This window comes from Rhinolophus sinicus, linkage group LG03 (assembly GCF_036562045.2).
Source record: "Rhinolophus sinicus isolate RSC01 linkage group LG03, ASM3656204v1, whole genome shotgun sequence".
Classification (NCBI taxonomy): domain Eukaryota; kingdom Metazoa; phylum Chordata; class Mammalia; order Chiroptera; family Rhinolophidae; genus Rhinolophus; species Rhinolophus sinicus.
Window position 1 is genome coordinate 114,980,727 of NC_133753.1, and position 25,639 is coordinate 115,006,365.

Below are 25,639 nucleotides of genomic sequence, written 5' to 3' on the forward strand. Positions count from 1 at the left end.
CTGCTGTTTTTGAATGCTGGTACTTAATGTGTGTTGCTTTGCCCTATCTTATCTGTAGCACCTTTCAGTAAACAGGTACCATTAATACCACTTTGTAAAACCCCTTAAAGTACCCAGAACAATAAATTGAAATACTGTGACAGATACATGCTCTTCATCTGCAATGATAAAGTCATTCGCTTAAAATTGGATTAGTAATTAAATTTCTGTGAACTTAACAGTATGACTTCATTTCTACAAAGGAATAAAATGATTCTGTGTATTTTCCTTGGTTTATTAGCATTCATTTTAATTAACTGCTCCATTAAGTAGTTCATAGAAGTGTAAAAAAAAATTTTTTTTCAACTTTCATTAAAGAAAGTTTAGATACTTCCTGGTATGTGCTCTATACAAGGGGGTCCAACAAAGCAAAGCAAACAAACAAAAAAGCACACTCGTTTAGCTCCGCCATCTCCCGTATATAAACTAAATGAAGTGAATTTTAAAGATGCCTGTCTCAAATTAGTGTGTGGCATTATTTTACCCATGATTAGAGGAAAGGGGAAAGAGCAAGTTTAAAAAAACTACCTTTATTTTTTATTTCTTTTTCAGTTACAGACTTTTAAACAGGGATGTGTTTCATTATTCAGACATTCAGGCAACGTTGACTTCATTAGTGTTGACAGAAAAGAAGCATAAAAATGCAAAACGTTGTTGGCTTAACCTGAACATACCTGCATTACCTATTGTTGACCAGTTTGTGTTGCCAAAAGATTTATTCCTTGGCATTAAAATGGAGCACTTAAAAATATTGCTAAAAAGCAAATGTCTACACACTGGTCTTTGCAGCAAATAAGGGTATTTATACTTTTAAAATATTTTAAGTCCATAATTGAATTAATATACACACCTTCTTATGTATAAGGAGTTCAGATCATATAAACACTGTACAGTCCAAAAACCCTACTGAGAATAAAACTAAATAGGCTTATAAGAAATACAGATATCGCATGTATTTACAAATATCATAGACACACAAATTTGGTCAAATACTGTAAAGAAAGAAGTGGTTTCACATTATAATGGCCAAAACATCCATCTACCTTGCTCAAAGCAAACAAAAATAACAACTTAGTATGTGACTCCTGTAGTTTAAAACATCATGACAGTATACAAATAGATAGGATGGAAACTGTTGACCAAATTATACAGCAAATGTTTTCTAGGTTGAGTGTAGATCTTTAAAATCAAGAACTTAAAAAGATCATTCATAGGCTTCAGAGCAACAATGATAAACAACATCCGATTTGCGGTATTCAAATGGGTGCCTAATTTAAAACAATGCATTGAACTTTTAGCTAGTAAGAAAAATAAATTACAAAGTACAATTAAATCCCTGTAAATGCAATAATGAAGTCAAAAATGTAGATTTATTTACTTTAATTACACATTTTAAATGTTACCTTGAGACAAAAAAAAATAAATAAGAGTGCCTGAAGGCACACACTTAAAGACAAAGAAGGGCTGCGTGGAAGGAGTAAGTAACAATTTTATAGTGAAAGGTGAATATGAGATTTGAACAGCATAATTCTCATTCTAGTCAGTCTTTTTGTTTTAACTCTTCTTGAAAATTCTGGCTGGAAGAATGTGACAAAAGTACACCTGTGTCTTTATGGCTTAAAACAAAGGATACTTGAAAAGTGGAATGCGTTTCCTTTTTTACAGAACCATTACTTTGTTCATATGCAGGCACTTCAAAAGACTATGGAGGCAAAGCACCTGACCCATCCTCTTCAAAATAGTTTTCAATCATCAAAATTATGCTAAAAAGTAGGAAAATTCCAGAGAACCAGCAAAGTTGAATACAAGAAGACTAATGTGCACAGAGGGCAATAAAGTGACCCAGTTTTTATTGCTGGGGATCTTTTTTTTTTTTAATCAAAGAGCAAATAATTAATCAACAGATACCACTGCATGGCACATCCAAAGTTTCCTGCTTAAGGGAGAATGTAGTCAGTCAGCAGTGGGTTTCAGTGGGATCTCCTTAGACTTCAACCTTCTACACTGCAATGAGTTTCACATTTATTTCTTCTCCTTAGTGTATTTAAAAAAAAACAAAAAACTCCACCATATCTCATTTCTCAAAGTATTCATGTCTTGCTAACACACATTATTATCTGGAAGCATGAAGTAACATTAGACAAATATTTTGCATTCTTTAAAATAAGCACTTTTGCTACTTCGGGCAACACTGTACTTCACACAGTGGTGCAACAGAAGCAGACCTTGTATTAACCACATTACTTGTGATTCATTTTACCACTACCATCTGCCGAACCCATAGAGCTTTTTCCTCAGTACCTCTGGCAGTGACTGTACCATGATTTCACAGAAAGAATGTTAACAGGACTCATGAATAGCAGTACCATCAGTAATACTGATCAATTCAGATGTCACGCCAAAAATGAACTTCTCAAGGAATAACCTCTTTCAAATACTTGGGCAACTCTGTTTTCTCTGTTGCATTATCCATTGGGGAGAAAATTCCTATCTGAGTATGTTCTTGTGTTAGTTATAAAAAACCAGATTAGGTATGTAACTGGCTGACATTTAAGATACTGTACTGCTTTCTACGACAGGAGGAGAGCTTCTGAAAAATGTTCCATAGAACAATTTTCATCAATACTACCTCATTGGTCCATTCCATTCACTGATGGGCAAAGCACTCATGTTTTGACAAAACTTTAAAGCTTCCATAAAAGTTAAATTAGAAAAAAAAAAAAAAAAATGAATGTAAGACAACCACAAAATGAAGTATGAAAGTATAACATTTTTCTTTCTAAGAGTGAGTCCTTGAAAATATATGTGGTCACTACAGAGATGATTTTAATCACAAGACAGCAGATGAACACGTAAGTAACTCCCCACGATCTGTCTGTGTCCAGAGTCATTTGTGGCGCTGTATGGTTTTCCTTTTCCTTCGTTTGAAAAAACAGCAGCACCTGCAGATGGAGGAAACACCTATTTTATTATAAAAGTACTAAAATGTCACAAAGTAAGGCTGACTCTATCATATTAATTTAAATGGTCATAAAAAGCGACAAGCTAGTGCAAGATAAACAGTGAACGTGCCAATGAAGCATAAATATTAGTGAAACTATGGCAGAGTTATTAACTATTGTTTCATCCATGTGCCTTTTAGAAATAGCAAGACATTCTAAGCAACATTAAAAGGAGCCACTAAACTTTGCACCAAGAGTAACTGAGAAGCTATGGGGTTCTGAATCCTAACTGGCCCATCTCATTTTATTTTGGATACTCAATCTCTGGTTGTGGGCATTGCTTTTACAAAGTTCATCTTATACATTCTCTCTGTTTCTTTCCGATTATTTATATAGGATTGTTGAAGCCACTGTTAGAAAAGCAATAATGATCCTAATACTGGAGATTCTATTTTCACTAAGAATTAATTGAGATTGCAAAAATACAGAGAAATCCCACATATACCCTTCAGCATTTTCCATTATATTTACAAACTAGAAGAAAGAAAATACCTTAAATAGAATAAGAATGTCAATATTGGTACTTTTTAATTCTTGAAGGATTAAAGAAGGTTTAAGCTCACCATAAGTTATTTTAATTTAGATAAAAATTATACTCAACATTTAAAATACCATAATCAAGGTGATTCAGTTCTGTATTTAAAAACGGATTCAGTTTTATAGTCTACGAAGGAAATATCATACTGACTTTTATTCCTAGGTAAAAAAAAATTACAGATGATCTCTAAGAGAACTAGTTTTTCTCGCAGTAAATTCTCCTCATCATAAGAAGATGAAACATGTGCAACACATGTAAACCAAAGCTGAGGTTGGGACGAACTGAAAGCTCATGAGAATGAGAATCACTGATAAGCAACCAACAAAATAACACATATGTTGTTGTTGTTTTTTTCCTAAAAGTCTGAAATTCCTTCAAATAAAGTTCTGGCTTTTTCCCCCTTCCACACTTAACAGAAAGTCTATCTATTAGAATATCAACATGACAGGCACCACATACAAAAGGGCTTCATTTGTTTCCCCACTGAACTCGTGTGTGTGTGTGTGTGTGTGTGTGTGTGTGTGTGTGTAAAGCGCATTTTGTAATAATAGCAAGGCATAATTATATATACATGGTGAGTCCATCAACAAAATGCTGCCAATTCAAAGCTTGTACATAACGTAACCTTATAAAGATGTTCCTGTAATTCTTATCAGCCCAACTTCATAACAGGATATTAACTCAACACTTTCAAGCTAAGCACAGTAGAGGCCATATAGCTTTAAGTGTTCTACCTAGCAATAGATTAGGGAAGATGAAATAATTGCTAAATATCTTTTATGTGTTTTAGTGAAATAAATGTAAATAGAAATCCACACTGTCCAGTTAAATTACAAAATCTCTCTACCCATATTACCTTTAGTCAAAAATGATTTGAGACCATTTACTGTTATTTATGCCATGATTATGAAACCACTGTGAGGCATTCGAAACAAAATTACATAACTGAATTTTTTAAGTGCACTCAAATAGTACATAATGATTAGACAATGGTATGTGAATCATTCAAAATTGTATGCATCGCCTGGTAAAGATTCAACTAGAAATATGTGCAGTTATCAATCTTTATGAATTTACTTTTACTGATGTAACTACCAGAAAGAACAGAATAAATTACCCAATCAAGGGCCTTGAAAAAATCTATCATTGTAAAAGAATCTAGGTACAACAGATTTTCCCTGCTCAAATTTATTTGTAACCATCAGCTACTTAATTAATACCTTCTCGAATCTGTTATATAAACTTCCTAAAATAAAAAGTAAAACAAAAAATTATTCAAGTAAAATTACTCTCTAAAAGATGAAAACCATTATTCCGAAAAGAACCTTTCCATTAAAGACTTAGAAAAGAGTCAGAAAGTGTCCATAGTGTAAAAAAGAAAAAATTAAATATTGGTATTTAGAAAAAACAGATCAAATATTTAGGCTATTAAACTGAAGAATATGGTCATATTTAAATGGAAATTTATTAATTAATATAAAGTCTATTAATAATGTTCACTGTTCCTAAATACTGTTATTTGTCTTTTAAAATTCCAAAACACATTTTTTTAAGACTTATGTAATGAAAAAGTGTTTAAAGATACACACACACACACACACACACAGAGACACACTCACAAACACACCTTTTGGGATGGGGAATTTACTGTAGTACTTGCTTTAATGAACAAGTTCAAGTCCCAGATTTTCCACACTTGTATTAGCAATTCACCTTGCTTGCTTTATTTTTCCAATACCATTAATCTGCTTTCAGTTCTGAAAGTTGAATTCTTCCCACTTCTTAAGTAACCTTTTCTTCAATTGTGTACGAATTACTGAACATAGAAAACTACTCCAAGAATTTCAGACTAAATAATATTTTCAAATAAACTGTAATTCTACAGGACTTGTACATTCAAAAGCAATCTAATGAACACATCAGTTTTTCAGAAATAAATCCCACTACATAGAGTACACCCTTGAAGCAGATTTGCACGAATTAAGCTGGCATGCTATTAAACTGACTACCACCAGAGGGCAGCATTGCTTTATGCAATATGAATGCATCCAAACACAAGACAGGCTCTCAAGATGACATACTTCCAGAACTCAAGAAGAAAATTGGTAAATCTTGTGGCTGATTTCTTAAAAGTCATTAACCAAAACATAAGATTTATAATCTTAGTGATTAAAAAGTTAGGTATCACATCAATTGTCTCCTGTCGCTGAGCACTCAATCTAAAACAGTGCTGTTCTCATACAACCACTGTCACATGACTTTTATTTTCCTCTCAGTACTTAGCACCAATCTAAATTTATTTTACTTATTTACATATTATCTGCCTACACATAGACTGTAAGCTTCATAAGACGTTGCTTACAGCTACATTTCACAAACAGGCACAAAGTTGTTACTCAATGTAATTGAATAAATAAACGATTTGCCTCATAAATTCAACTAACTCCTACAGAAGAACCTAGTCACATTTCTAAAGCATGTTCTAAAGCTGGAGTTCTTCCCACGGGCCACATATCCTAGTGAACGTTCTTAAAATGCAGATTTTAGTGCCTGTGGACGTTTTTTCTGGGGGACACCATAGTTTGCACCATATTCTTAAAGGAGTCGGAATCTCCGAGAAGCATTGCTCACTAGTTGTGACTGTCAGGTCACCTCTTGCTTCTCCATTTCCAATAAGGCCTCGGCCCGGATGCTATGAGATGAACACTGGAGATGCTGGGAGGACACCATGCAATCAATTTACATGAGTGCAGGCAAATGAGTAAAGAGAGACAATGTCATTTTAACACTTGGTACAGTAAAAAGTGGATGAAAAAAGTTATTGGATATAATAGCAAAGATTCTAGGAATTAGCATATACAGAAGTTCTCACAGATGATGTGAGCAAGTTATTTTAATCAATAAATTCAGTTATCTAGTCTTAGAAAATTATTCACATCTTTAAATATATTTTTAAATGTATTTTCTGTCCTTGCTGCTCAGTGGCTACACGTTCTCACACAAGTGAGTTCATAACTCACTTGGGGTCTCGTAAGATTTAGAGTCCTGACAACTACCTTGGGGAAACCGATTAATCTTACCACACATTTAAATCATGTTCTTGTCAATGCTTCTCTTTTTCTCGACTATTTTTCCATTATTCCTCATGTGGTTCCAGTAAGCCAATATGTTCTCTCAAGTTAGTTTCAGGCCTCTGACATAATCATTTGGTAGCTAGCCTAAAAGCTTTCAAGTCCCATCTCTATTTTCAAATCCTTTGGGAATAAATGGTAAGTCCTGCTTCTGGTGACCTCTAGGGTCGTTGCTTTAAATATTGTTGAGGTAAGGAAACAGGAAACTGTAACAAATCAAAGCCCTAAATTATGCAGAAAACATAGTAAGGTAAGGGCCAGCGCTTTGCTACTGACATGGCACCACCATTTCCTCTTTATCGTTGCCTTTTTCCTCTGCTGGAATTTGGCTTGTTTTGCTGGAGCTATGTCATATACTTCCTTCTCACACATCTACCCAGAACATGAAACATTTTTCTCTGTCTGGATCGGAAGCTCTTATCTGTCCCTTCTACAATGACTCACTGGCTCATCCTTTAGCTGAGAGACTGCTGATAACCTGCCAGACCCTACCCACTTAGGACTCCAGAATCTAGCCTCTGCTCATCTGGGTTGATGAGTATAAAGAAAATACCTTTACGATATCTAATCTTTAATTTTTTGACAAAGGATTTCTCCCCATAAAATTTAATTTCACATCACTGGATCTCTTGATTTTAAAAGTGAGGAACTGTTTAGTTCAGCAAGAAGAGTTTAAATTAGAGAGCAAGACCATCCACATAACTACTCTAACTAGGAACCTGCAGAACCATCCTCATCTTCGATTTCTTCCACTCTATCCACATGCAATTAGTCCCTCCAGTCTGAAACGACTCAGTATGTTTCCATCCTCTCATAACGACTTAGATCGTAATTTCTTGCTTCCACCATTGCTTTTTAACTGACTTCCCAGTCTAGGTCTCCCCTTCTCCAATCTGCCATCCAAACTTTCCCCATCATAACTATAGCCCTACCCTTTTCCTCTTAAATCTCAGCAATGGTTCTCCACCGTCTTTGTCACTAAATCAACACAACTCTTAAAATTTGGTTCCACCTACTTCCACTCTCCTCTCAGTTTCATTCTTCATTAGGCTTCCTTTCCAGGCAGCCTAAACAGAAGGAGGGAGGGAAGAATGGAGGGAGGGAGGGAGGGAGGGAGGGAGGGAGGGAGGGAGGGAGGGAGGGAGGGAGGTTGGTTTCCTGCAATCTGATGAACCCCAGGAAGTGACATAAGCCTCCAAACTGTTGCCAAATTAATTATCCTAAGGTTCAATCTGATTATACCATTTCTTGGCTTTAAACCCACAGCTTGCTTTCTTGTGCTGAGAAAGACAACGTCCAGTTTTGTTTTTTTACCTTGGTACTAAGGCCCTTCGCGACTAGACACTTGCCCTACCCCAGTACCATTAATGTACTCACACACTGGATGCCCAGGGAGTGACTCCACAGACTTGCCCCATTTTTTCCTTGCTCCACACTGTTGCTCAACCTCTTGTGACTGCTTCTACCCAGCTCCTTGAACAAATCGTACCCCTCTGTGCCAACCAGTGCACATGGATCCTTACCGTGAAGACTTCTCTGATCTTCCCAGCTGGAAGGGACTGCTCCTGTCTCTGAACTCCAATAACATCCTATGGCATTAACCCTATTAACACCTTGCATTAGGCCAATGAGTCTCAATTCTGCCTGCTCCTTAGAATCAGCTTAGAAGCTTTTTAAAAATAGTGGTAACCAGACCCCACCACAGACCAATTAAATCAGAAACTCTGACAGTGCAGCCTAAGTACTGGCATATTTTTAGAACTCCCCAGACAACTGTGACAGGAAGCCAGCGTGGAGAACCACTATGTAAAAGCCATCGGTATATTTACTATCTTCTCTAATAGAACAAAAGGGCTTTGACTTCTTAATTATCATATTACCAAATACACGATAAATGTTCAGTTAATGTTAGAAAGGAGAAAGAAAAAGAAACAAAGGAAAGAAAGATGATTTATTTCATACCACTTAAAAAGTCGATAAGTAAAATACAGGAAGTCTTGGTTTAATTCCTACAAGAAATGATGAGTGTGCTACCATTTGCATCACCTGCCTTGAAAAAAAAAATTCTCAGCTACAGTAAAAAAAGTAAGGGGAAATCTCATTACTAATAAAGGAGCCATTTTATACTTGGGGGAAATAGAGTATTTGCCATCATTCAGAAACCATATATTCATCCATGAGGTACTATTCTAGGAAACCCGAGACTCTAAATGTCTATTGTAAAATACATTCTAATTAATTGGATGGGGTCAGAGGGATCTCTGCCAATCACAGGCAAGAACAGAGGAAGCTGGAAACAAATTCTGAAAGAGAAGTCTAGTCAGGTTCCTCGCTACCTACAAAGTGGTGGACGAGAGCAGAGAAGTAGGCAGATGATACAATTGAGAAAACGAAATCATCCTCACGTTTCTTAATTACATACTAAAAGGGTATGAGAATGAAAACATAAACTAATAAGGATGTTAGAATAACCTTGATTAAAGGAAAGACAAAATGTTGTGTGTTTAAAGAGAATTTCTCACTAGTGAAGAGTTAGGGAAGTTCTGAGCATTTCTATAACCCATCTGAAGTAAGTTTTATTAAAACTATGGAGTGCTATCCTTTTTTAAAATAACTACTTTATGAAGATGTAATTCTCACATCATAAAATTCACCTTTTTAAAGTATACAAATCAGTGGTTTTTAATGTATTCAAAGAGTTTTGCAGTCATAATCACCACTACCTAACTTCAAAACATTTTCATCACCCCCTTAAAAAAACACACACACACTGCCTATTAGCAGTCACTCCCACCCTCTTCTCCGCTGTCCTAGGCAATCACTGTCTCCTTCCTATCTTTATACATTTGCCTACTCTGGACATTTCATATAAATGGAATCATATAATATGTGGCCTTTTGTGTCTACTTCTTTCACTTAGCATAATGTTTCCAAGTTCTTTTTTTTTTTTATATTGTTAACTGATAGTCCATTGTATGGATATATACTACACTATTTAGTCAATTATTTGGTAATAATTTATTGAGGCATACTCTTTTAAGCATTAGGGATCTAAAGATGAAAAAGGTCTTGTTTTCAAGAAATTCAAGAAGTTTCAAGTAGTAAGAACGGATAAAGAGAATGAAGTATCAGTGGCAGAATGAGACAAATAGAATATAGGCCTCAGAATGGAAAACAGAGCTGGGAAAGATAGGCAGGGGTCAGCCTATAAAAGGTGTGAAGGGGCACCATGCCAAGCAATCTGGACGTGATGCTCCAAGCAATGGAGAACCTTTTCTTCAGAAATAACTTTCCCACCACTGACTTCCTTTTTTCTCATCTTCCAACGCCTACATATAGAAACCCGAACCCATAAACATACACACCCACACTCATCTCAACTAAATAAATTATGCCATTCTTCAAAGCCCTCTCCATAAAGCAATTATCTGATCATCCTGTCAGTAAGTAATCTTTCTCTTTACAAGCTTTAACAAGCTACTTTCACCTTTTTCATAGTATTTATCACATACTGATATATGCCAATACACCTGCAGTCTTCCCTGCTGGTGTGTATTCTACTTAAGGGCAAGTGCAGTATATCAGGTATTTCTGAAACCCAAGCTGTGTAATTGTTAAATGAATAGACAAATATAATAGATTTGGTTGAAAGCAGGTCTCTAGGAGGATGTGAACAAAGAACAGCCAGTTTCAGTGAAAAGTTGTGGGTATGGAAGTAAAACTATGGGATCCTGATGAAAGAAGCACAAGCCTGGAGAGAACACAGATGAGAAAGGCCATTGGCAGCTAGAAGTGGGGAAATAAATAGGGCTGATAATAGCTATGGAATACCTGCCATATGCCAAACAAAATGCCAGTGCTTTATCACATTTAACAGAATAGAAACAAGCTTGAGAAAGGTAACAAGAAAGTGGCAGAACTAGGATTCAACAACCTATATTTAATTGTAAAGGACACGTGCATTCTAATCGGCCACACTACCCCCAGACTTCTTTAACTGTTGCTTAGGATTGCACAGACAAGCATAAACTGTTATTTTTATATTGTGACATAAAATGCAGAAGGATGTAGCTGACTAATTATATCCTGAAATCCACTAAACTAAGTCATACTGTCAATAAATTCCATAGTCAAAACTGATGAAATTGGATACTTGATTACTGCTGTTTAAAAAGAAATATCCACAAGTCTCCTTATCTTGCAGCTAGCAAAGGAGCCTTATTTTAGAAATTATGTAAGGTTCCTTTTAGATTATGTAGAATGTTCCAAAATTTATTAATCTAAGAAATTTTTTTACGTACTCCAAAAATTGTCCTGAAACTGAGAGAAGCATTTTAAACAAGGCATTATAACTAAAGGCAAATGTCAGAAAATAGTTAAATTCAACATTATTTCAACTAATAGGAATATTATTTTTCATAATATCTGTAATTAGCGGGAACTATTTAGATGAAGATTTTTCATAACACTCTCTCACTATCGTTTATCATGAAAATTATCAGTGTAGCATACCATTTGTTTTCAATGGCAATACCAGGGGTGCCAAAAAAATGTATACAAGTGGACACTTTGGTCAACGTTGCTCAAGCAGTCATTTGCTGTAATCAGAAGTGTCTGGACGTTGATGGTTACCACTTTGAGCACCTCTTGTAACTGCAGAAGTCAAACGTGACTTGTACTCATCTTTTGCTATCAGCATATATTGACAATTGCAATTTTCATAGTTTTCCTTTCTTAAAATGTGTATACATTTTTGTCATTCTTTGGCACCCCCCAGTATAATTAGTAAATGAAACACTATTTTAGTGATACTACTAGGGAGAGGTTGGGCCTTTACTATGTATACGTAACAATTACAAACAGGAAAAAATGAAAGCTTAACTCAAAACGACTGTCTTTCTATTTAAAATAGCAAATAAAGCCTCTGTGTTATAAAACAAAAACACAAGCACAAGCAGGGTTGGTGTATCATCTACTCAATTAAAAAGTGCCCCCACATCTATGTCACTTGAAGCAAAAAGTTGCAGCAGGCAAAAGAGCTCCTCAAACAATTATTTCTTGCTTTGCAGAGCTAATGTAAATGACATCAAATACTTTTGAAAAACTTTTACAAATCGTAATTTCTATGTTGGAAAGTATGTTTTTTAAAAACACAACATGGTGCTAAATCTTAGAAATTACAGTCAACGGAGCTATTTCTGCCTGCCTACACTTCGGAACTCACCACATGTTCAACACTTTCTGGCAGCTATACACAAAAAAAATACAAGGAAAAAAAGAGAGAGAGAGAGATATCATCAGAAACAGCCCACATTGAAATTATCACATTGTTTTTCATGCTTAATGTTTTTCCAAGCAGCAGTATAATTTACATTCACAAAAAAACTAATTTAAAACTAATGGTAATGCATGCAGCATACTATAAAATTAATATTCATTCGTATGCTTACAGAAAAAAAATGAGCATCGATATAGTATAGCAATAACTTCATGCATCAATACTCATAAAAATATGCTGTTGATTCCAAATAAGAATTTGAGCATAGTTCTTAAATAACAATTTTTGTGTTATTAAAATATTTACTGAAATAGTACTGTTTTAAACATAGTGATGAAAATATTAAACATATCATTTGCTTTGCATGCACTTAGTCCTTGAAAAAAACTCCTGAAACAATTGTGTATGACTATAAATCTCAAACATGCATAGTGTAAGAACAAAAAGTTACTAAAACGAGCAAAATAAATACATACTTAGTTTCATCCATCACTTCCACTTCTGTAGGGGCTGTGATGGGTGCATTTGAACGTCCTGCAGTAGGGTCATCTGTGTTTAACTCTCCATTTGTAGAACTTACAACCTACAAAAAAAACAACAAAATCATATATACATAAAGTAATAGGTTACACAATGATAAACATACTTCAGGTTAAAATAATTAATTAGAAAGTTAATATGAGGAACATAAAAACATTAATATTCAGTTGTTCATAACTGAACACAGTAATAGGTCCGGCATTTTATTAAAGATCGAGGTCGTCCAATATTTGTTTTTCAACTTACTTCCTTTTCATCTTGAAATTTCTGTCTTCTGTCTCGCTCCCTCTGGTTTCTAAGGCTAATTCCTACACTTGTATCTTTATCAGTTCCCTCTTGTGTGCTCGCTCTTTCGGTACCTTACTTCATCATGAATTATGTCCCTTGCAAACTTCAATGCTTCTCCTTTCAATGGAGCCTTCATTTCAATTTAATCATGCTCAGATCTCCTGTTCATTCACCCAGTTGTTCAAGCCCCAAATCCAAGAGTCATTATGATTCCTCTCTTGACTTAAAACCCATTATCTAATCCATCAGCCGGTCCTGCTCTATCCTCCCCAGAAACAAAACCCAAATCTAATCAGTTCTCCGCACCTCTATTACTACTAAGACTTCAGTCCAAGCCAGCATTATCAACTCTTCTGTGAATGAGAACAAAATCTATTAATTGGTCTTCAGCTTTTCCTTGTACTCCCTCCCCCATTAACGTATTGTCCACACAACAACCCGGGTACTGCTTTTAAGATGTAAATTAGATCGCATATAATTCCACGCTTAAAACTCTTGAAGTGTCTGACTTCCCACTTCATTTAGAATAAAGATCAATACACTTTACTCCGATATACAAAGTCCCACAAGATGGAAATCCTGTCTCCCTCTCTGATCTCATACCACTTTCCCCTTTGCTCACTAGCCTCCATCTAATATGTCACGCTTATTCCCACTTTCAGGCCTTGGCATTACCTATTCTCACTACCTGGAATTGTCTTCCTGCCTCCTGGCCATCTTCTTATCTTTCAGATTCTCTAAGAAGTCTCTAAAACAGGCCTTTACTATTACACAATCTAAAACTTCCATGCAGACACTCTCTTTCATGTTATACTCTAGTTTTAACTCTTTGTATAGCATTTATCCAGTTGATCTTTTTCTGATTAATTTTGTTTCTTGATACCCACGCTGACCTCCATTAAAATTAAGCTCCATGACAGTAAGAACCTTGTGTTGTTCCCTGATATGTCTCCCTATTATACCTGGCACAAAATAGGCACTCATATTTGTTGACATAAATGAATGCATGCATGAATGAAATCTTAAAACAAGATAAAAACCATAATGAAACTCTCAAATTCTCGTGGTCCTATGAAGTCACCTTACTGTTCTATTTCTTGCTTTCCATAAAACTTCTTGAAAATAAGTCTTAACTTACCATTTCCATTTTTTGTGAAATTTTCCATTCATTTATTCCTTAACTCCTTTCAATATGTACTCCTTCCCTACATCAGAACTCTAAGAGTTCTCTTGAAAGTTACCAATGATTCCTAGAAAATATATCCAGTGGTCTTGACTCAATTTTCATTTTCCTGTACATTTCTTATCACTTGGCACCAACTGATGACTTTGGAGTAAGATGGGTCTTGATTCAAAACTTAATTCTACCCACTTACCAGTTATGTGACCCTGGAAAACATACCCTATCTTGCTAAACCTCAGTGATCTCAACTATGAAATGGGAAACTATAGTATCTATTTAACAAGGTTGATGTGAGGATGAAATGAAATCAATATATAAAGCAAGGGCTAGCATATGGTAAGAGCTCAATAAATGGTGGCCATCATTATCACTGTCGGTTTCACCTACAATCAGGACTTCAACTATCACCTCTATGGAAAGGACTCCCTGTGCCCGACCATTCAGTCACATATTCGGTTAGTTACAGCAATTTTGCCACCTCAAATACAGTACTTCCAGGGTAGCCAGATGGCTCAGTTGAGAGCAAGCGCTCAACAACAAGGTGGCCAGTACAATCCCCGCATGGGATGGGGGGCTGCACCCCCTGCAACTAAAGATTGAAAAGGGCGACTGGACTTGGAGCTGAGCTGCGCCCTCCACAACTAGATTGAAGGACAATGACTTGGAGCTGATGGGTCCTCAAGAAACACATTGTCCCCCAATATTCCCCAATTAAAAAAAAAACAGTTTAGAAAAAAATAATAAAACTTCAGTATTTCTAAAACCAAATTTATCATACTCTCTCTAAATTTGTTAATCTTTCTATAGTTCCAATTTCTATGAAAGCCCTACCATCTTCCCATACCTCTAGGCTCAAAATCTAAGAATCACCTTTGATATTTCCCCTGCCTAATCTCTTCAGGAGAAAAAAGAAAAAAGTTAAATCAAAGACCTGGGCACCAGAGTTGACAGCTGGCTACTAGACTTAAGAGTACTACTTATAGAGCCCTGTGTTTCTAAAACTCAATTCAAGAGTTCTTCCTGAGATGCTACAACATGCCATGCACTGTTCTAGAAACTTGGAATACCATAGTAAACAAGACAAACAAACACCCCTGCCCTTGTGGACCTAATTTTCTAGTGTAAGGAAACAGGCCCCTCTTCCCTCCCACCACCACTTTAAGGAAAGTAACTTGAAATCAACTAATGTATCTGGATTAATTCAGGAATTATGGAAGTTCAGTTTCCTACATCTTATCTGGAACAAGCACTCAGAAATGAACACTGCATTTGTGCCTACAGCTGAAAACACACTAAACTTCTTTGATCTTTAGAGACAGCCCAAGAAGAGGAAAACTCCTGTCTCTGCTTCTGGGGCACCTGTCATTCTAATGAGTTATGTGTTGATTTTTTTCTCTTTATTTTCTCTTCTTCCTGAAAACATTAAAATAACTTTTGTTCTAATTCTCAAGCATAACTTGGTTCTTTATTCTTAATTTTTAAAATGTCAGAACCCCTACACTGAATTGGAAATGAGCTAGCAAGCAAGGTTCTTATCTTACAGTTTCGTATTCTCCCCTACTTTTCACTAGCATAGTACCTTGCATGTAATAAATCATCAAAGCAGTTCACTGAACAATTTCCATTGCTCTCTACTCAAAATAATATTCAACAGTTTTCTTTTCCTCCTTTCTGTTCAATGGCTGTAGACAGCTGGAGGGACCCCATCTTGAGTCACAGGCAGCTCATCTAATGTGTTTTCCCTTAACTTTAAACAGCATAATTGAAAACTTAAAACCCAGGTATTCTAAATTTCCAGCAAAAGCAGCTATATATGCATTGGAATTATAAAATCTGATTTACTTCTGTTCCTACAAAATGATACCAGACTTTACAAAACTTTATTTTACTGAAATGTTTCAAATCCCATTAATCCCATTCTACCTAGTTGACCAGAACCAGACCGAAAAGAACTAACATCTTCCTTGAGGTAGTTTTTCCTGGACTTCCCAGATTCCCTAACCTTTTGAGTAAAGACCAATATCCCAGGGTCAGAACAGAATCAATGTGGTAACAAACAGAGTTCTGTAAAATTGGCCTATTTAACATTGATGACCTGAGAGTGAATCAAGGCATTAAAATTGTTTTCGCTTAAGAAAACTAATCATCTTTTTGCAAAGGGATTTTACAAAGAAGAAACGACGACAATAAAAATAATGTGTCATTACATTCTTGGAAACCTAAATCAATCAGTCAAGAAAACAAATACATACAAATTATTTTTATAAGCCAAATTCTAAAGAAAGATTCCATTTAGGTGACATTTCTAGAATTATAACTCAAACCAGAACATAAAAGTCTCTAAAATAATAGTGTTCATCAGGCTGATTTCCTTAATGAAGGATTGCATAAAAATGACGATGCTTTGAGGTTTTCAAAAATAGTAATTATCATTATTATTATTATTATTATTATTATTATATCAAAAGGTAATTCAGGTGTCTTAAACAGTTTTTTGTTCTCGTTCTTACATAATTTTTCTCTTATATTCCCACTCTGATAAAAAACTACAATAAAAAACAAATTCTCATTTTAAGAGGTTTTTTTTAAAAAAAAAAGACCAGGCGACTGGTTTTACTATCAATATATCAGAGTTTAAGGGGAGGAGGAGGGGAGAGACAGCCTGCCACTAAGTGTGAGAGATAAGTGATGGTTCACTTATGGCTGCCTGCCTCACCTAATTCCAAAAGAAGTCATTCTCATACGTTTTTTAGTACAAAGATAACATGGTGTTTTGTAGTCAATGATTTTAAACAGCCAACTAATATACTTTTCCAAATATAATAAATTCATACAAATTAGTTATACTATAATCTTCCTAATTTCTATTTGAGTCCTTTTAAGCATGTTACCAAGTGCTCAGTAGAGGCTCAGTATCTTATTTAACCGGATCTCTACCTATCTAAAAACTATATTAGAAATATTGAAACATTATATATTTTACTTACACACTCAGTTTTTTCTAAAAGCCATCTATAAGAAACTATACTAATAAATGAGATATAATTAAAAGAGTAAGTTCCAAAGAGTTTACAAGACCCCTGCTAGGGTTCACATGTACTGCATGAAACCAATTTCCTTACATAGTCTAAAAACTATAGTGAAAGCTATAATTGATATTCCAACTGATGACCTGAACGCATAGTGACATTCTCACTGACTTCCAACAAAGATAAACCAAAACAGATTTTCCATCTAACTTGCACTTACAGAAGTATTAAGCAGAGCACTATATTCTTTGAGTAATCCAGTTTTTCAAGATGTTACTGTTAATGTTACTGTAAAAGAATATCAAAATAAATTTGGAATGCGGAGTTACCCCAATGATGACAAGGAATTTCCTAAATTATGTAATAAAAGCATGTAACTACAGTCGTTTCCCCTTACCCACGGTTTTGCTTTCTGCGGTTTCAGTTGCCCATGGTCAACCGCAGTCTGAAAATATTAAATGGAAAATTCCAGAAATAAACAATTCATAAGTTTTAAATTGTTCATTGTCCTGAAGAGCGTGATAAAATCTCTCTCCCTCCTACACAGTCTGCTTAGGACGTGAACCAACTCTGTGTTCAGCGTATCCACACTAAATACACTGTCTACCTGTTAGTCACTTAGTAGTTGTCTTGATTATAGAAATATTTGTGTTCAAGTAACACTTATTGTACTTGATGGCCCGAAAGCGTAATACTGCCGTAGTGATACTAGCAATTCAGACGTGCCAAAGAGAAGCTGTAAAGTGCTTCCTTTAAGTGAAAAGGTGAGCACCTTACAATATTTTGAGAGACTACATTTGCAGCACTTTTATTACAGTATAACTGTTCTATTTTATTATGTTTTAATCTTACTGTACTTAATTTATAAATAAAACTTTATCACAGATGTGTATATATAGGAAAGACATTAGCATATATAGGGTTTGGTCCTATCTGTGGTTTCAGGCATCTCCTGGGGGTCTTGGATTGTCTCCCTGTAGATAAGGGGGGACTATTATACTCTTCTTCCACAACCTCTATTTTGCAAATTTCAGCACCCCAGAAAACTACGAATACAAACATATTTGTACTAATCACTCAATTTTTTTTCCTTTTTTGTATCTTTTCAAAGATTTAATAGAGAAGATTGAAATGTTTAATTGAAATGTTTTAGAAAGGCTAGTGTTAACAATTAGCATAATAAAGAATTGATTGAGATATGGCATCTATTATTACTCCTGATTTTTAACTATATGTGTTTTTCTTACCATTTCAAAATACATTTGTGTAATTCTTTTTCTGTTGTCACCACATGTATTTGTGTTTCTGAAGTAGTATTAACTACGATATCAAACTGCTCATTAATTTTATTCTTTTATTTTCATCAACAGTGCCTGGCTGCCTAACACCTTCGTGCCATTTGTAATTCTACCCTTTTTCCCCCAGGGACTCAGGGTCACATTATTCCTTAAACGCAAACCAAATGCTGTACAATGAGAGATTACCAATCGAAAGATCCACCACATCACGGTGGTGCCACCATTCAGTAGTGTCCTTATTATTTGACTTCTTCCCTCTGCTTGCAATTATCTCTCAACTTTATAGGGTCAGGTTTTCAGTTAGCATTGAGCTCAATGGAGTTGTGCTACCGTAAAAGACACAGCTACAGTGGAATTACAGATTAGCACTATCTGCTGCGAGTGGTACATTTTAAAACCTAATTTTGGAGATCCTGATTTGCCAAAAAGGGGTAACTGCGCCCTTCCTTTCCCGAGCCCCATATCCGACTGAATTCTACCTTCTAATTACCTTTCATCACTTTTTCTCTTCATCGCCATTACCAATCGTTTTCCTCAGCTATAGATTTTCAATAGCTGTGCCTTGCCTTCGACTCGCCTCCCTTCTAGCTAGTCTCCTGCAACAGTGATCTTTAGAAAACCCTAATGTAATCAAGTTAGTGCCCTACCTAATTCTCCTTATGGCTACTCTATATCCTCGGAATAAAGTCCAAATTTAATAACAAGACCTGTTAAGTCCTTCATGATTTGCCTAGTGCCTCCCTTTCAGTCTCCTTTCTCAAAACACACCAGCTTGACTGAATTTTATTCAGATCCTCAGTATGTCTCTCTTTCCTCCCTATGCTTTTTCCACTTGTCACACTGCTTGTTTATTGGCCTTTCCCATTGACTTAAAGCTCTATGGGGACAGGCACCATATATGTTATTCTTCCTTTTATTCATGCACATAGCCCAGTGCCTAGCACCTTGGAGACATTTATATATTTTGTATATTTGCCAAATAATAAATAGCAAGAAACTGAAAGTAGTAGGTCTAAGTTTCTCGGCCACATTTATTACCAGTGATTCTAAGAGGAGTAGACGGACACACATGATTCCCCTAAGAGCTTTTCCAAAACACATACAAGCCAATAACAGATTCAAAATAAAATCTATAGATATGTGAGTATTATTCTTAGACTCTTCAATGGGAAAAGTTTACCAATCGTATAGCTGTATCATTCTGTTTGGTGAATTAATACTATTTCACTAAAGAGAGAATATCTGACAATGCTTTCTTTTGGCTGTACCACTACACTTTACGTCCCAGAGATGGATAAAAATACTAGTCAAGTTTCTTAGTTTGCAAAAGCAATAGATTATTCTATTATTTAGCAGTGCCTAAGCCTCTACGCTAAATACTTTTTTAAAAAATTAATTTCTCACAATAAAATCCTGAGGCAAAGTATTATTAATACTTCCATTTTCCTGATGAATAACCTAAGGCACAGAATTTGAATTCAACTCTGACTTCAGAGCTGGTGCTCTTAACCACAATGAAACCAACCTGGTCACCTACTCGTGTATGTCTGACCTGTAATACGTATAATAATTCTGGAGAGCCAAGGAGTTCAAATTTAGACTGCATGATTCAGTTCCTACCGAAAGCACACTTGAAATAACGAATACCTGAGGATCTTTCTCTTAGGTCAAAACGGTAAGAGGTTTCATCTTCCATGTCAACTGGAACCACCTCTGTGCTACCACTTTTGAGAGCTATTCTCGGTTCCATGAAAGAGTGCAGTGACAATACACACTTCTAGTTAGAAAATAAGTAAGTCACAAAGACGTACTGTACAGCATAGTGACTATGTCAGTAACACTGCAGTACATGTCGGAAAGTTGCTTAGGGAATACATCTTAAAAGTTCTCATCACAGGAAAAACAACTGTAACTGGTATGGTGACAGATGGCAACTTGAACTATTGTGATCATCTCACAGTACATACAAATATTGAATCATTATGTTCTACATGTGAAACTAATACAATGTTATGTCAATTATTCCTCAATTTAAAGAAGAGTGCAATAATAGATAAGGGATAAATGCCATAGGCCCCAATTGGCTCATTTTCAGGTTACTGCTGATGCTGCTTCTGAATATCCTAAATTTGTATGGCCAGATAGCTGTCTACTTATTATGGAAATGTGTTTCCTGAGAACTACTTGGTAATATGTCTTTAGGATTTATTAAGGATAATTTTTTTAACTGTCATATAGTTTTTGCATCTCCTGCAAAGCCAACGCTTGAATTTTTGTCCAACAGGTGGTTTGATGAACCTCAAGGCAAAGAACCTCAAGGCAAATTCTTCTCCTACTTTTGTACTAGTGAAAAGGTTTCTATTCTCTTGATCTCTTCCTTTTATCAAATGATGAGAATGATACAGCACACTGTTTCCCTTTCTTCATTCAGAATCAAATATAGTATCAATTATTATAATAATCACATTAGCTTAGATTTTAGGTACTTTTATTTCCCTTTATTATTAGTTTTAAATTATGGTTTTATTAACCCAATTATACAAGTACCATAACGTTTCAAATTTTGAAAGTGGGTAAGATATAAATTATAAATGAATCCATTATTTTGGGGTGGGGCAAGATTCAGGCATGATCTTACTTAGGCTACTAGTAAATTTTTCATGATCATCAAACTTGTTTAATATCCATCATAATGTCCAATAGGTGAACGTTGTAAACTATATTCAGGAAGTAGTAAAAATAGTGTGCCATTTTTTGTTTTACCTATGTATTACTAGATTCTAGTAAGTAAAACTGGTCAACTATTGACTACTAGAATGAAGCCAGATGTAATTTCTACAGGCAGGAAAGTTTTAAAGAGATGATGAGAAGTGAGCAGAGTTAAAATACCTCTTTGAAAACACGTGAAGAAAAAGAACATAGAGTATTGGAGTGATGAGCCAATAATCCAACTCATTCACCCTTTGATAGTCCAAAAAGATCCCATGAGCCACCTTTGGGAATCCCACAAAGTAAGAAGCAGCTAAGTTTTTGTGGTAACAGTACAGAAATGGTACAAAAGCTTTCTAATATTGCCTTAATTGCTGCAGATTTCCCTGAACAGTGAGCAAGAAACTTGCTATGATAACAGACAACACTTAGAAACATGTAAACACATACAGATACATACACAATCCAGCTTGTGTTATGTAAATTAAATATAACTTGCTCAATTAACTTTTCCAATGACATAAATCGGGATCATAAAAAATTTTACAATTCAGGGACCCTTGCCTCTGAGACCCTCACTCTAGAGTTTTATAGAACTAGTCAAATACTTCTATTACATGTAATTGAAAGTTCCACAGGCTACAAAGTTCTATAAAAATACTTGGTAATATAATTTAAATTACCTCTAAAATTTAATGGTGATAAAAACATGAGAACTTATAAAATTCAATCAAGAGTTGATGTTTAAAATTCAAATTAAGAAGGAATAAAATCCAGAGAATAGATTCAGTAGATTTAATATATATACATATATGTGTATGTATATATGTACACACACACACACACACACACACACACACACACACACAGAAAAATGTAAATTTGGTAAAACATAGTGGAAAATCGTTCAAGTGGAAATATGTGGATTAAAAAAAATCAAAAAGTTTTACAAGTTCTAAATTGAAATGGATTGAAATTACATTTATCATCTCAATGACTTTAAACCAGCATTTAGATTATCAACATTTAAAAGAAATAAGAGACTCAGGAATCTTTCCCTATTTCTACAATAAACATAAAAGATTAAAATTTAGGGGGCCTGAGAGGACAAAACATAGTAGCTATCTCTAAATATATGGAAAAGGGAAAAAAAAATAACACATCAAAAAAAAGGGATTGTTTTAAATTCAAATATCCAAAAAATTGAGGGGAATATTTAATAAATACTTGTCCTTGAAATTATTTTCTCCACCTGGTATTTTCTACAAGCACAAACAAAATATACCATTATAAAAATTGGGGTCATGCTTATTTGATCAATTAATCAGAAAAGTACATTCTGAATACTCAGGATGAAAAAAAGTTAGATATCTACTTAACTGACTTAAGTTTGAAGGATGTAAAACCAATGAAAGGGAAAAGATATCAAAATGTTCCATTATTTAAAGCATTAAAAAAGATTGAGCTTATTATTGGAAAATCAAGTTTCACACATATTTCAAGCAATACAGTTTGTTTTTCTAACCTGTTGTACGACTTACTTAACATATTGTGGCATATACTTGCAAAAATGAACAAAGGCAAAAATCTCAGGATCCCTATTGGTCTTTCTAGACCATGTTAATTTTGCTTTTTTGGTTAAATACAAAGGAATAGAATTATGGAGAGTTCAGCAACAAGTTTTTTATTAGGATATGAAATCATGCCATGAGCTCCAAAAAAAGGGTTAGTTGTATAAATTTGGGAAATAATCACTCATGCAAAAATCAGAAAATACCTGTACCGAGCCACCATGTCTGTCTGCTGCAAGGTGAGCTCTCAAATGGTGGGGATTTGCCTGCTGGGAGTCCCAAGCTGCCCTGTGGTCTGCCGACTGCCATTTATTTAATGCATGTGGCATGCATGGAAGAAGAAAAACCCAATATGTTAAACATCTCATCCTTATAATATAGAAAACAAATGTATAAAAGGAAATTTAAAATACCCTTACTATTCTGAATCATAGATGCAATAATTTTTGTATACTGAATGTGGTGAGTTTTTAGTTAAATTGTTACAAGCATGTAATGAACAACCATAAAAATAAAATATAAACATAGAATTTTAGAAGTGAAAGGACTTTAGATATCATAAATTCCACCCTGTAACTTTATCAATGAAGTTAACAAAGAACTAGGGAGGTAAAAATGACATGCCAAGGAAACACTCCAAATAAACGAGTGAGCTAAAAAGCCATCTACTACCTATATTTTCTTACAGTAGAGGTCCCCATTGGTTTTCTTATGAGGAACAACTTCTAGCAAGGTAAAAAAAAAAAAAAAAAGAAAAAAAAAAGGTACTTAAGTAGTATCCTAGACAACTTTTCTCTCTTGGTTAGTACCGTTTCTAATTGTGAGGCTAATAGAAAATAGTCAAGTTCTTTAAAAAGTGAGAAGTGTTATATAAAATATTATGAGGATATCACAATTTTTTTAAAGTAACAATCTTACAAGTATGAATCTTTGCTTCCCTGATCTCTTTTTATCTGGTTCAAATTAAGGAACCCATTTCCCTGGAATAGGCTGATAATTCTTGATGCTTTTAGATAACTTGACAAATTTGCATGGCAATAACCACACACTAATAATCTACTAGCAGAATTAGAAGTAGTTGCTTGCTTAATAGGGGTCAATTTCTATGTGTCAGGAAAATGTGGTCAGCACTAATAAAAAGAAGGGGAAGGAATACAGTATTTAAGTTTCTATGACATGTTCGGTTCTGCATTAGCTGCTTTATATGTTATCTCATTTTGAGATATATAGTATGATCTTCATTTTACTGATGAAGACACTGAGATTTTAAACACTTCCGTAAGATCACAGAGGTGGCAAGGAGTATAGCAGAGGTTCAAACTCAGAGCCTACTGCTCCTCCAATAACACTCCTTAACTTCTTAGCACAAATACGTATGTTCTAAAGTCGTTAGTCCTCTTTCATTCTAGGATAACAGGCAACATTTGGGGGTCACGGACCTCTTGAAGAAGACAGTAAAATCTATGCAACCTCTCCTTAGAATAAACGTTACACACACCCAACACTCTCTATAACATATCAGGATCCCCTGAACTCTAACCACTGACTCTAGGTTAAAAATTGTTTATCTGGGGACATAACAAAGGTTTTAGTCATTTAAAGAATTAATTTTTGTTCTTTTGTGATTGTGAACTATGGGTTTCTCATACAACTTAAAACTCTTTACTGTTTCACAGATATTTAAGAATTTTTTTCTAGATATCCCACTTTTCTATCATGATAACAGTCTGCATATCCAGGTTTCAAATTCAAAATATAAGCTATCTTAAAAGATTTCCTGAAAAAAAAAATTGACTCCCTGCATTTATTGCAACAAGGACTACACAAATAAAATATGGTTCCTACCCTCAGTGAGCTCACAATCTAGCTAGCAAGGCATGTCTAAAACATTTAGAAAGTTAAACTCTAAAATATTTAAATTGTAATTTAATTCAACAAAAAAGAAGTTCCACTTATTACAATACCTAAGAGCTCAAGTGGAGATCTTCACAGAACATGAATTATTGATCTCCTTCCAAAGCACTTTTGAGAAATTAACTCTGATTTACGAGTATAAACGACTACTGAGCCATTTCTTTCTATACACACCATCTTAGCAGGGTACTCAAGCTATCAACTTGTTGTAATTTATAATTGAAGTAATCATATATGAGACCCTATATTGTCCCAATTTTTCTAAGGCACAATTCTAAAATTAATCTTTTAAATTGGCTGTAATTTAAAGCGTAATACTGTTAAACAAAAATGTAAAATTTTATTCTGCGATGATTTTTAGTAAGTTGTGTTCTTTCCTTTGATTTTCAACTCTTATTTAACCCTCACTTGAACTCTGATAGGATGAAAGACGTAAAAGTAGAAAAGGATAATGCGCTATCCTTCTCTAAAAAGGGTTATAATAGAAAATTCTAAAGACAATTTAACTCAGGGTAATGACAAAAATTTTTATGTCAAAGATGGCCTCGATAAAAGCTTCTTTTCACAAAACAAAGTGAAAACACTGCTCAAAAATTTTAATAGCCTTCAGTACCTTGCCCAAGAAATACAAACTCTTCACTATCCATCAGTCTTCTACCCATCTCTTCCCTCCCTGCAAACTGAACTGCTTGCTATTCCTCAAATTCTACATTTTAAACTTCTGATTCATATTATATACTGTCCACTCTCCACAAAATATCCTTATTCCTTCATCTGCCTTTAAAAACTTCACTCATGATTCTTCAGGCTCATCTCAAAAACCAGCCCCTTCATAAAATCTTTATAGAGTTCCCATATCTTCCAATTTCCGTCCATGGGACTATATTAACATCCTTCATGCGATACAGCTTATTCCGCTTTGTAATGTAGTTGTTTGTGAATTTACTGTAATAATCATGACAACAGTAACACCAGCTATGAGATTTGAGATTTACTGAAGGCTTACTATATGCTAGGAATTAACATGCATTACTTATATTATATAGATGAGAAAACTGAGGCTTTGAGAGATTGAGTGATTTGCCCAGGGTCAAACCAAATGCAGGTATGAAGGATTCC

At 34.8% G+C, this 25,639-nt stretch overlaps 1 protein-coding gene across 10 annotated transcripts in view; it reads right to left on the reverse strand.

Annotated features, from left to right (window-relative positions):
- Positions 1 to 553: 553 nt before the first annotated feature.
- CSNK1G3 (casein kinase 1 gamma 3) overlaps positions 554 to 25,639 on the reverse strand; it is a 102,458-nt gene continuing 77,372 nt past the window's right edge. For 2 of the 10 annotated variants that reach the window (XM_074328553.1, XM_019728025.2), the window contains exons 11-14: positions 22,819 to 22,908; positions 12,465 to 12,571; positions 11,935 to 11,958; positions 2,844 to 2,981 (exon numbers count right to left, since the gene is read on the reverse strand). In XM_074328553.1, the coding sequence (XP_074184654.1) occupies positions 2,927 to 2,981; positions 11,935 to 11,958; positions 12,465 to 12,571; positions 22,819 to 22,908 (276 nt within the window). In that variant the 3' untranslated portion in view covers positions 2,844 to 2,926. Of the gene's footprint in view, positions 2,982 to 11,934; positions 11,959 to 12,464; positions 12,572 to 22,812; positions 22,909 to 25,639 lie in introns of all 10 variants that reach the window. The other 8 variants (XM_019728027.2, XM_019728026.2, XM_019728019.2 and 5 more) reach the window with 7 other exon arrangements.